Source organism: Stegostoma tigrinum, chromosome 18 (assembly GCF_030684315.1).
Source record: "Stegostoma tigrinum isolate sSteTig4 chromosome 18, sSteTig4.hap1, whole genome shotgun sequence".
NCBI lineage: Eukaryota > Metazoa > Chordata > Chondrichthyes > Orectolobiformes > Stegostomatidae > Stegostoma > Stegostoma tigrinum.
The window spans coordinates 2,141,275-2,153,703 of record NC_081371.1 but is presented as its reverse complement, the minus strand read 5'-3'; the positions used below and the strand labels follow the sequence as shown (position 1 = coordinate 2,153,703).

Below are 12,429 nucleotides of genomic sequence, written 5' to 3'. Positions count from 1 at the left end.
CTAAGGTTCAGTGGTGTGTCGGCATTGCATTCTGAATGAGATTCACACCATTTCTAAACCTCACCAGTGAGAGACTGGATGAAGATAAATGGTGGGATTGGGGGTGGGGCGGGGTGGGGGGTGATGTAGAGCGGGAGGGAGAGAGAGAGAGAGAGAATGGGGGCAACAGGGAGATCTAGGATAAAGAGATTGGCAAGCAGGTTGTGTGGAGGCAAATGAGATAGAACGGCAAGGGAGAAGGACTGGGCTGAGAAAGTAAGCTGGGGAAAGAAAGAAAGATTGGGGCAAGAGAGAAAGTCTGGGATGAGAGACATAGGATCTTGAGAGGAGACAGAGGGAGAAAAATTTGGAAAGAGGGACGAACTGTGAGGAGCGACAGAGAGAATCAAGGGGTGGGGAGAGAGAAGAAGAAAAAGACTTGGGGAATGGTGGGGAAGGAGTGTCTGTGAGGAGAGAGAGAGAGTAAGAGCCAAAGTTAGCGCTTCCACCTCTGAAGAAACTCGTGTCACAAACAAAGCCAGTGCTACATGGAGATGCTCAACAAAACAAAGTGATGTTGCCCATGTTTGTCATGCATGGCAAGTCAGAAATGGCCAACATTCAGTAACTAAACTGAACTTCAAAATATTCCCCTCGGACGATGGAAATTTACTTTCTCTCTATTGCTAGTTAGCAATAATAAGTACAGAAAAACCTGCTGTCTGATTTGAAATGACTCTTGCAATCTGTTTCTTGAAGAGTCATTGCACTTCAATGGATTATCTGTTAATCGCTTGCAATTATAGATGTGACAAGGTAGGAAAAGAAAAGATTCATTCAGGCTTGTTTTTATTTTCAACTACTTTTCTCTGTTGTACTTTGGCTTTTACTTTGTTTTGAACTTTGGCTCCAATTTGGTTTTATCTCTTTTCATCCAGGAATCTGGCGTTTCTCCTACTCTTGCTCCTAGCCACCTCTGACAACAAACTTTGGAGCTCAGTATTCATCGTTGAATGGGTATTCTGGGTGATCCTTCCACCTGCAGGGACGGAACAAAGACTGGCGGTTAGGGGAAGCCAACACATGAAAGTCTTGGTTTGCTGAGTTGGTCAGTCTCAGCTGAGTGGCAATAAAGATGGTCCAACTGACCTCGGTGCCAGTGGTGTGGATAAACAGGTTATCAACTTACTACTGATGATTATACAATGACTGCCGTTGGGCAGTGATGTTGGAGGTTGAGATTAGCCCCTTCTTGACCTATAACGCAGTAAATGGAACATATCTTTTGATGAGTCATCAGGATTAGTTAGGATTTTACATTGAGTGTGTGGAGACTGTGTTCGATGTGAAACATCATGTTTCTGATAGGGAACAAGAAACTTACATCAAAAGTTCCACATATCGTTCATTCCTGTTGAGAGCACTAATCATTTTCATTTCTTCACTTGTCAAAGAAAAGTCAAAAATCTAAGAAAGAAAGAAAAACAAATATTGAACCCTGAGAAGATCAAATTTAGGGGAAGAAAAGGAAAAGGGCATCTCATCAGACACACAACAGAAATCATAATGAATCAGGGACAGGAACTCAAAAAAGGTTAGCATAAGCAAAGCAACAATAATGAAGAAAATAACGATGCTGAAGAGTGACAGCCCTCTACCTCACCCCAGATACAGATGGTTTTCATTCCAGCATCTAGGTGAGAACGCTACGGGTCCCCTAACTTTAATCTTCCAAAGTTCATTCAGTACATGAGCCATTCCTGTAGAAATGAAAGCATATCATCCAGCTATTTAAGAACAGTGAGACAGGAAATGTGAGGATATAGACCAGGTAGCCCAACATGTGTTGTTGGGAAATGGCTGGAATTATTGAAGGTTTGAGTCGCTTTGATTTTTTCAGCCTATCAGGAAGAGCTAGCATGCATTTGTAAAGGGTAGATCATGCCTCATGAAGCTGATCATTTTGAAGATGTGACTAAAGTAATGGACAGTGAAATATCTATGCATCTTATTATGAAGGACTTCCAGGAGATCTTTGATAAAGTTCGGTGTATGTTCCAATTAAGTGAAAGGGTGGAACCGCCAAATTCTGTAAGCTCTAGATATTGAGGAATAGTCAGGATTGGATTCAAAGAAAAAGGCTTATTGCGAAAATCAAAGGTTGAAAACAGCCGAAGTCTGGGGGAGTATAGAATATGCAACAGGGAACTTAAAAGGGAGATTAGGAAACTTAAAGTGGATTTGAAAGGATGCTGGCAGGGAAAATAAAGGAAAATCCTGAGTTACTTTGTAGGTGCAGTAAGAGTAAAGGGATAACCAGGGAAAGAGTAGACCCTGTTAAGAGCCACGATGGTTAAGAGCTCCTGTGGAGCCACAGGACATTGGTTGGATTCTAAATTAATACTGTATGTCATTGTTCACTCGTGAAAAAGGTGGCATGGGTGTAGAAACCAGGGAGAAGGTCTGTGATACAATTAAATAAATTAGCATAGATAGAGAAGGAGGTTTGGCAAGCTTAAAAATAGATAATTATTCAGGGCTAGATGAAATGTATCCCAGGTTATTAAGTGAAGCAGGGAGGAAATAGCAGGGAAAGTTGCAAAAGTTTTTACTTCCTCTCTGGCTGCCGAAGGGGTGCCAGGGGACTGGAGGACAGCTAGTCTGGTACTGTTATTCAAGAAGGGAGCAAGGCATAACCAGGAAACTACAGGCTAGCCATCAATGTACAGAATATATTGGAAGCAATTCTGAAGGACAGGATCATTTGTAAAGGCAGGGATTAGTAAAGAACAATCAGCATCGTTTTGATAAAATGAGGTCATGTAAGATCAATTTGATTGAATTTCTTCTAAAGGGGACCAGGCATGTGGAAGAGGGCATTACTTTTGATGTAGTCTACTTGGACTTCATCAAGGCATTTGATAATGTCCCACAAGGGGACTAATAGCAAAGGAAAAGCCCATGGGATCCAAGCAAATTTGGCAAATTGGATCTACAATTGGGCTTTTAGTCACTTGGAGATAGCAAGAACTAAAGATACTGGAGTCAGAGTCAACACAGTGTGCAGGAAGACAGCAAGTCAGGCAGCATCAGAGGAGCAGAAAAGTCATTGTTTCAGGTGGGAACCCTTCATCAGGACTTCTGATGCTGCTCTCCCTGCTGTGTTCCTCCAGCTCCACACAATATTGACTCCACAATTAGGCTAACTGTCAGGAAGCAAAGGGTGATGGTTGAAAATCTGTATTTAGTGGGATCTCACAGGGGTCAATGTTGGGCCCTTGCTATTTGTGGATCATATAAATGATTTAGAATTGATTGTAGCAGGGCTAACTGGTAAGTTCACAGATGATACAAAGATTGGTGGTTTGGTAAACTATGAGGAACTTAGCCTTAGGTTACAAGAGGATGTAGATCGGCTGGTCAGATGGACTGATCAGTGGCAAACAGAATTCAATCTGGATAAATGTGAGGTGATGCATCTGGGCAGGCAATCAGGACAGGGTAATACATGATGAACAGTAGGACCCTGGGAAGCACCAAGGATCAGAGGGACCCTGGTGTCCATGTCCACTGGTCCCCGAGGTATCAGGACAGGTGGATAAAATGGTTAAGAAGGCAGATGGAATACTTGCTTGTATTAGCTGAGGCTTGGAGTTTGAGAGCAGGGAGGCTATGGTGTAATTATATAAAATGTTGGTTAGGCTACAGCTATAGTATTGTTTGCAGTTCTGGAATCCACATTATAGGACCGTTGCAATAGCACTAGGGAGGTGCAGTGGAGATTTACCAGGATGTCTGGGCTGGAACATTTCTGTTATGAAGAGAGATTGGACAAAGTGGCGTGGATTTCCTTAGAGCCGTGGAGATTGAGAGGGGACATTATTGATCTGCATAACATTATGAGCAGCATATACAGGGTATACAGGAAGAAATTTTTGCCCTTGATGGAAGGATCAATAATCAGACAAAATAGATTATGTAAGGGGCAGATGGTTTGTAGGGGATTTGAGGAAAAACGTTTTCATACAGAGGACGATGGGAATCTGGAACTCACTGCCTATAAGAGTGGTCAAGGCAGAAACCCTCATAACATCAAAGGAGTATTTAGATGTGCACTTGCAATGCCAAGGCTCAGGGCCAAGTGCTGGAAAATGGGGTTCAAGTAGTTGGAATAGTGGTTGTTTTTACCTGGTTTGGGATGTGAAGGGTCAAATGGCTTTTTTTGGGTACTATAGATCTTTTTGACTCCGTGACTCTACAAGTGACTGTTAAAGACATTTATAACCTATGAAATTACTGTAAAGAAAAATTATATTGACCTGGTTTGGAAATTGGCTAAGGAGCAGAAGGTAGAGAATAGGAGAACAGGCTGATAGTCCAGCAGGCAGAGTGTATTCATTTGTGTCTTTCAAAAATCTGTTGTAGAACCTTAATTGTTTTGATGGAATAAATAAAAATCATTTATCCAAATGAGTTGATGAGACAAAAATAAGTGGTATTGTGTGCGGTGTAGATGAAAAGACAGAATGACAGAGATGCTGATAGACTAAGTAATTGGATAAACTCTTGTAAATGGATTCAGCACAGGCTGATATGACACCATTCGTGTTTGGTATGATAAGGATATAACAGAAGACTTCCAAAATGGAAATATTGGACGTTCATGGAGATTGGTATGCAGGTTGTGGGAGGAGGCTTGGGTGGTGGGGTTCAGTTGCATTGATAATTAAAACCCCATGATCAGGAACAGAAAATGCTGAATAAGATTATGGGTGCTGTCCTGTGTACTGTCTCGTTAATGGATCCTAACCCCAAATCACTTACAGGTATATTCGGCTTGAAATTAGAGCCAAAGATGACTGTGGATGTAACTTCAGTGACTGTTTGGATAGGACACCTGGAACATCACATATGAAATGACCAAGGGAATATCAAGCTACAGTTTTTTTAAGGGAGTAAGGTAAGGAAGGACAAATTGGACTGTGATCTCCTGTGGCTTTAGAGACAACCAGGGCTAACTACTCTCATCAAAAATTGGCTGTGGATTGCGCCCTGACTGCAGAAATGTTTGTGTTTGCTCTTTTCATTCGTGCACTGTCTAGCTGTTCCTAATGTGAAGTAAAATTTCCTCTATCCATCGCAGTCTGAACTCTTTATTTACATAGGGATGTTAAAAACAGCTCTCTATCGATGTTGTATCCTTCTGAGATCAATGGGTTATCAATATTCTGTCATGCTTAGGTATCAGGGGCTGAATGGCTGTTCTTAAAATGGAAGGCTGAACCTATAGAAGATTCTTTATGGAGAAGATTCCAAAACCATGAAAATAGCATTGTGACTAATTAATCACAATTCAGGAAAAACCTCTTGTCAGAAAATGATTATAAATGTGCAACTTGTGACAGTAAGAAACTGTTGTTGTGAATATTACAGAATGCCTTTCATTGATGAGCAAGAAAGAGATTAAAGCTACTTTGAAAGGCTTAGATGAAGATAGATGACAGGAGGCTCACATGGAGTAGAGACATCAGCATAGATCAGTGAGACCTCAGTCAGCTAGATCACAACGATAAATACAATGAAACAAAGCCGCAGCTCAAAGTAAAACAGCTAACCAGATTCATACCTCAAAGTTTTGTTTGATACGCTCTGGGTTAAAACTTTTTGGAATGATGACAATGTTTCGCTGAAGCTGGAAACGCAGGGCTACTTGGGCGCTGGTTTTCTTGTATTTTGCTGCCACAGAGTTTAACACAGGATCATCCAGCAGAGAGGGAATCTTAATGTTCACCCTGCAGACAAAGACATGCTCTACATTTCTTCTTAAAGATTCCTCCTAAATTGTATCCCCTTCATAATGTTTCACCTTGTTGGATACAATTCCCTGAGTGAGGATGGGTATGGTTATAGAGCCCTTTAACGGTTGAGGGTCTCACAGCCAAATCCTCACTCACTGTCAGCCCACACTTATGCTACCCAGAAGGGATCTTTAGTTAACAATCAGTCTGACGAGAAATAGCCAGTGCAGAATCTTGGATCGTCTCACTGAAGCCCATGTGGGATTGCTGTATTACCTTGACTGTGGTTAGTGAACACTGATCAATCAAGTCAGTCAATTACAGATATTAAACATTTTAAAAGTGCCCTGTTGAAGAAATACAGTAGTCAAAATGACCACAGTAAAATCCCACAAACACCAAGGCAATAAGCTGACTGGTAATCTGTTCTGGGGCAGCTAAATATTGAGCAACAATCTTGTGGTGCAGTTTACTTTTTCTGTATTCATTTATGGGATGTGGGTGTTGCTGGTTGTCCAGTACTTCTTGCCCATCCCTAGTTGCCATTGAGAAGGTTGTAGTGACCTGCCTTCTTAAACTGATGCTGTCCTCCTGCTGTGGGTTGACCCCAATGCTATCAGGGAGGGATTTCCAGGATTTTAGCCCAGCAACAGTGAAGAAACAGCGATATATTTCCGCAATCAGGATGGTGAGTGGCTTGGAGATGGTGGTGTTTCCATATGTCTGATGCCCTTGTGCTTCGAGATGGAAGTGATTGTGGGTTTGGGAGGTGCTGTCTGAGGATCTTTGGTGATTTTCTGCAGTCATCTTGTAGATAGCACACACTGCTGCTACTGATTGTCAGTGGTGGAGGGAGTGGATGCTTTAGGATGTAGTGCCAATCAACGGGCTGCTTTGTCCTGGATGATGTCAAGCTTCTTGAGTGTTGGGGGTGCTGCCATCATCCAGGCAAGCGGGGAGTATTCCATCACACTCCTGACTTGTGCCTTGTAGATGGTGGACAGGCTTTGAGGAGTCAGGACGTGAGTTACTTGTCACAGTATTCCTAGCTTCTGGACTGCTATTGTAGCCACTGTGTTTATGTGGTGGGTCCAGTTGATTTTCTGGTCACGTAACGCACCCAGGATTTTGATAGTGGGGGCTTCAGTGATGGTAACACCATTGAATGGTGAGGGATGGTAGTTAGATTGTCTCTCATTGGTGATGGTCATAGCCTGGCATTTGTGTGGCATGAATATCACTTGCCACTTGTCAGCCCAAGCCTGGATATTGTCCAGATCTTTTTGCATTTGAACATGGACTGCATCAGTATCTGAGGAATTACAAATGGTGCCAAACACTGTGCAATCGTCGGCAAACATCCCTACTTCTGACCTTATGATAGAGGAAGGGTTATTGATGAAGCAGCTGAAGATGGTTGGGCCTGGGACACTACCCTGAAGAACTCCTGCAGAGATGTCCTGGAGCTGAGATGATTCACCTCCAACAACTACAACCATCTTCCTAAGTAATGTTACTAACATTAGCTCTAGGCCAGAAACTTTAGGCTCAAGTCCCGCTTCAGGAATTGCTGAACATAGCATGTGTCCCTAACAAGCTGATCATCGATTTTTTAAAAATTTAACCTGTTTTTCTAATCAGCCTGACGAGATGTTATTACACACCTCTAGAGCAGGTGGGGCTTGAAGCCAGGTGTCCTGGTTCAATGGTAGGAACACTGCCACTGTGCCACTAGGAGGGTTCTCAAGTTAATCAATTTGTAAATCTTCACTTGGCTGCCAGACCGGGGTAAGTATTGCATGATCAGCTCTCTTGCTTAAAAAAATTAAAATAATGAATTATTTTTTCCCCTCCGTTTTGATTTAGTTCCTTCCCGCTTTCCCTACACTGCCCTCATCTTTGATGGCTTGCATTGTCCATAATGGGTTTTCCTAGTAAATAACCATTTGGCTATGTGGATATTTTTACTGGTGGCAATTAATAGTTAAAAAATGGAAAAAGAAAAGTCATTGTGATTTTGGTGGCCTCAGTTGTGTATAATAGTACTTCCGGGTAAAACAAAAAAAAACTTAGTTCCCGGTTTTACCAAAACCCCAAACAAGCTAGATGGAGAAATCTCGACATGGAGGTGAGAGGAGTTATTTGATGAATATTTGTGAAGAGCCTCTCTGATCCTGTTCAAGGTCACTGGGGGAGTACAGAGCTGCTTTGCAAACCACACCAGCAACTAGCATCAAAAGATTGCTTTAAAGGGCACCTTGTGTACAGGGATTGGACTAGACAGCACCTCAGGACTGCCTGTTTGTTCTGTTCGTGCTTACTCATTTACAGCTTACCTGCCTGCTCACAGCAACCATTTCTTGTCCTTTCTTCCCTACCAATAGCCAGGCAGCCTGCCCTCCTGTCCTCTGTCAAAGGAGTTGGACATCTTTTTGTATAGCAGTCCACTGCATCAACCACATACCCACTCCATGTGTCAGTAGCTTACACCATAAACACATTGAGTTTGCAGCAAGTGGGCAGGTTTCTCTTAAAGTCTGACAGCAGTAGTCCCCACCAAAGCCCATGAAGGCAGCCATCCGTCAGGGGGATTCCCTGGCACAGAGAGTCAAGGACAGTCTCCAAGACCAGTGCAGGGGATTGATCATGGTCAGGTGCCCAGTTGGAGTGTTGTCCATGAGAGAGACTGTGACACTGCAGTCCAGGGAGTAGTTACAGTCAGTCTGGGTCTAGGATTAACAGTCAGGGAAATGTACAGCAATCACACAGGGGTCTGGGCACCTGTCCTCTAGGATTGTCTAGTTCAGCCACTCAAAGCGGGGGCCACTGTCAGTCCATCAGGACCAGCCAGAGAAACTTGGGAAAAGGAAATTGAGATGAAACAAGTGAGGGTGGGGAGCAGTGCTCCAGAAAGGATGCTTGAGAACATATTCATAGGATTGGGGACTGCAGTCCAGAGAAGGGGGCAGATTATTGCCGAGCAGATGCTGCCTCACAGCACTGACCCCTATCATCACTTTACTGACGGGACGGTAATTGTCTGGATTGCTTTTTGTGCACATGACATACCTGGGCAATTTTACACATTGTCAGTTTGATGCCAATTTTGTAACTTTACAGGAAGAACTTGGCTGGGGGAGCAGCAAATTCTGGAGCACTGCTTCTCAGTACTATTGCCGGAATGTTGTCAAGGCCTTTGCAGTATCCACTGTCTCCAACTGTTTCTTGATATCACATGGAGTGAATCAAATTGACTGAAGACTGCTATCTGTCATGTTGGGGGTTACTGGAGGAGGCTAAGATGAATGATCCATTTGGCATTTCTGGTTGAAGATTGTGGTGAGTACTTCAGCCTAATATTTTGCACTGGTATGCTGGGCTCTTCCATCATTAAAAATAGGGATATTTGCAGAGCCTCCTCCTCCAGTCAGTTATTTAACTGTTGGTCATTTATGACAGGATGTGGCAGGACTGCAGAGTTTAGATCTGATCCATTGCTGTAGGATCAGTTAGCTCCATCATTTGTTGCTTATGCCATTCGTCATGCAAGTAGTCCTTTCAGAAATGTCAACCTGGTGAAGCTACCATTTTTTGTTATATCTGGTGCTGCTCCTGCACCCTCCATTGAACCAGGGTTGATTCGCTGGCTTGATAGTAGTAGTTGAGTGGGGAATATGCCAGGCCATGAAGGTGCAGATTGTGCAGGGGTACAATTCTGCTCCTAGGTGATGGCCCACAGCACCTCATGGATGCCCAGTCTTGTGTTGCTATTCGGAGTCTGTCCCATTTAGCACTGTGATAATGCCTCAGAACAGATTGGAGGGTATTCTCAATGTGAAGGCAGGACTTTGTCTCCACAGGACTGTGTGGTGGTCACTCTTACCAATATGCATCTGCTGCCAGCAGTGGGTAAGGATGAGGTCAAGTATGTTTTTTTTCCCCTCTTATTGGTTTCCTCACCACCTGCTGCAGATTCGGTTTCATAGAATCCCTATTGGTCCTTTAGTCCAACAAGCCCACACCGACCCATCCCCCTGTAACCCACCAAATCTACACATCCCTGAACACTGGACAATTTTGCCTGGCCAAACCACCTGAACTGCACATCTTTGGACTGTGGGAGGAAACCCATGCAGACACAGTGAGAATGTGCAAACTCCACACAGCCTGAGGGTGGAATCGAACCTGGGTCCCTGCTGCTGTGAGGCAGCAGTGCTAACCACTGAGCCACAGTGCCACCCTGCCATCCTGCTGGTCTAGCAGCAGTGTCCTTTTCAATCTGACCAGGACATGAGGGTAAACCTCTTTATATAGAGAGAGTGGTTTGTGTATGGAATAAACTTCCAGAGGAAGTGGTGAGTGCAGGTACAGTTACAATGTTTAAAAGACATTTGGGTAAGTACATGGATAGGAAAGGTTTGGAGGAATATGGGGTGAGCGCAGGCTTTAGACTAGTTTAGTTTGGGATTACGATTGGTATGGACTTGTTGGATTGAAGAGTCTGTTTCCATGCTGTATGACTCTGAATCTATGCTGCTGATGTGCCACTCGTTAGTAGACTTTGAAATCTCCCGACCAGAGTTATATTTTGTACCGTTGCCACCGTCAGTGCTGAATCATCAACCAGGAGAGAATGATACGTTATAATCAGCAGAAGGTTTCCTTACTCATGTTTAACCTGAGGCCATGAGACTTCATGGGGTCCAGAGTTAATGTTAAGGGCTCACAGGGCAACTCCCTCCCAACTATGCTGCTGCGTCACCACCTCTGCTGGGTCTGTCCTGACAATGGGACAGGACAGAGTCATACAGCACGGAAACAGACCCTTCAGTCAAATTCGTCCATGCTAACCAGACACCCCAATTTGACCCAGACCCATTTGTCAGCATTTGGCCCATATCCCTCTAAACCCTTCCTATTCAAATACACACGCAGCCGCCTTTTAACTTTTGTGATTGTAGCCACCTCCACCATTTCCTCTGGCAGCTTGTTTCATACACACACCACCCTCTGTGTGAAAAAGTTACTCGTCAGGTACTTTGTAAATCTTTGTTCTTTCACCTTAAACCAATGCCCTCTACTTTTGGACTCTGCAAACCTGGGGAAAAGACCTTGGCTATTCACCTTATCCATGTTTTTCATGATTTTATAAACCTCTATAAGGTCACCCCTCAGCCTCTGATGCTCCAGAGAAAAAAGCCCCAGTCTATTCAGCTTCTCTCTATTGCCAAAACATTCCAGCACTAGCAACATCCTTGTACATTTTTTTTCTGCACCCTTTGAAGCTTAAAAACATCTTTCCTATAGAAGGCACCTAGAACTGAACACAGTATTCGAAAACTGGCCTAACCAATGTCCTGTGCAGTCGCAACATGATATCTCAACTCCTATACTTAATGCACTGACCAGTGAAGGCAAGTATACCAAACGCCTTCCTCACCACTCTGACGTGATTACTGCTCAACACATTCCACCTAGTCTCTTGTGCCCGCTGAGGGTCTCACTTTGTGGTGGTGATAGACAAATCTGCCACTGCTAAACTACCAGTGGATTGAAGTCCTTAGTTGGTAACGTAAAAGACAAAATTAGCCTTTGGGCTGGAGCCATCACTGGTTAAAATGCCAAGTGTATGGCAGGGAAATGGAAACACCACCTCTTGTCCTCTCACCCTCCCTCATCACCCTTAATCCCCCCTCCCAGCCCTCTCCACCGTCCTGCCCTCGCACAAGGAGAATCATAATCCTGGAACCATGCCCCATTTACCAAGATGGTAGCGCTGGCATGGGAGGGAGTACAGGGACTCCTGAACCCTATGCTCCAAGTAGTCTGCATTCTTCTCTCTCCCTCTCTCTTCTTTTCTGTCTTCATCTTTCTCTTTTCTTTCATATTCTGCTGTTATAGCTATCCGGATTGGTATCGGACTGTTGTCAGCAGCAGTGATGGCGGTGCCTGGCTCGGGTACCCTTGGCTTCAATAGATCTGAGCCTGGACTTGGGAACTCAGTGGGTGATTGGCTGTTGAGCTTGATTCAGAATGGAGACAAGACCTGATGTGGACTGGAGGCAAGGCCCGGCACAGCCTGGGAGTGAAGCCTGGTACGGGCTGGAGCAAGGCCTGGTACTGTCTGTGGGCGAAGGCTGGTGTGGATTGGGGGCGAGGCCCACCACAATATTGGGGCAAGGCCTGGTGAGGACTGGAGACAAGGCCTGGATTGTGATGGAGGCAAAATCCTAGTGCAAACTGGAGGCAAGGCCCAATTTGATCTGGGGTGGAGCCAGGTTTGCACTGGAGGCAAGGCCTGGAGCAATATGAGGTGAGGTCCCAGTGTGGACAGGAGGCAAGGCCCAGCGCAGTCTGGTAGCAAGGCCTGGTGCAGACTGAAGGCTTGGTTCAGCGCAGTCTGGCATGCTAGGGGCCTAACCCAATCTGGAGGAAGGGCCTGGTGCAGACTGGAGGCTCAGCTCAGCATGGTCTGGGGGTAAGGCCTGATGCGGTCTGGAGGTGATACTTGGTGCGGCCTGGAGGCTTGGCTTGGTGTGGTCCAGGCCAAGGCCTGACCTGGTCTGGAGGTGAGACCTGGTGCAGTCTGGAGGTGAGGCTCGACATGGTGTGCTTGAAGGACTGTAAGGCTGAACTTTTCATTTTTAATTTT

General features: G+C 44.6%; 1 protein-coding gene across 1 annotated transcript in view; it reads right to left on the bottom strand.

Annotated features, from left to right (window-relative positions):
* Positions 1-811: 811 nt before the first annotated feature.
* LOC125460758 (aldo-keto reductase family 1 member D1-like) overlaps positions 812-12,429 on the bottom strand; it is a 29,332-nt gene continuing 17,714 nt past the window's right edge. The window contains exons 7-9 of the mRNA XM_059652266.1: positions 5,606-5,771; positions 1,364-1,446; positions 812-1,018 (exon numbers count right to left, since the gene is read on the bottom strand). Of these exons, the coding sequence (XP_059508249.1) occupies positions 976-1,018; positions 1,364-1,446; positions 5,606-5,771 (292 nt within the window). The 3' untranslated portion in view covers positions 812-975. The remainder of the gene's footprint in view (positions 1,019-1,363; positions 1,447-5,605; positions 5,772-12,429) is intronic.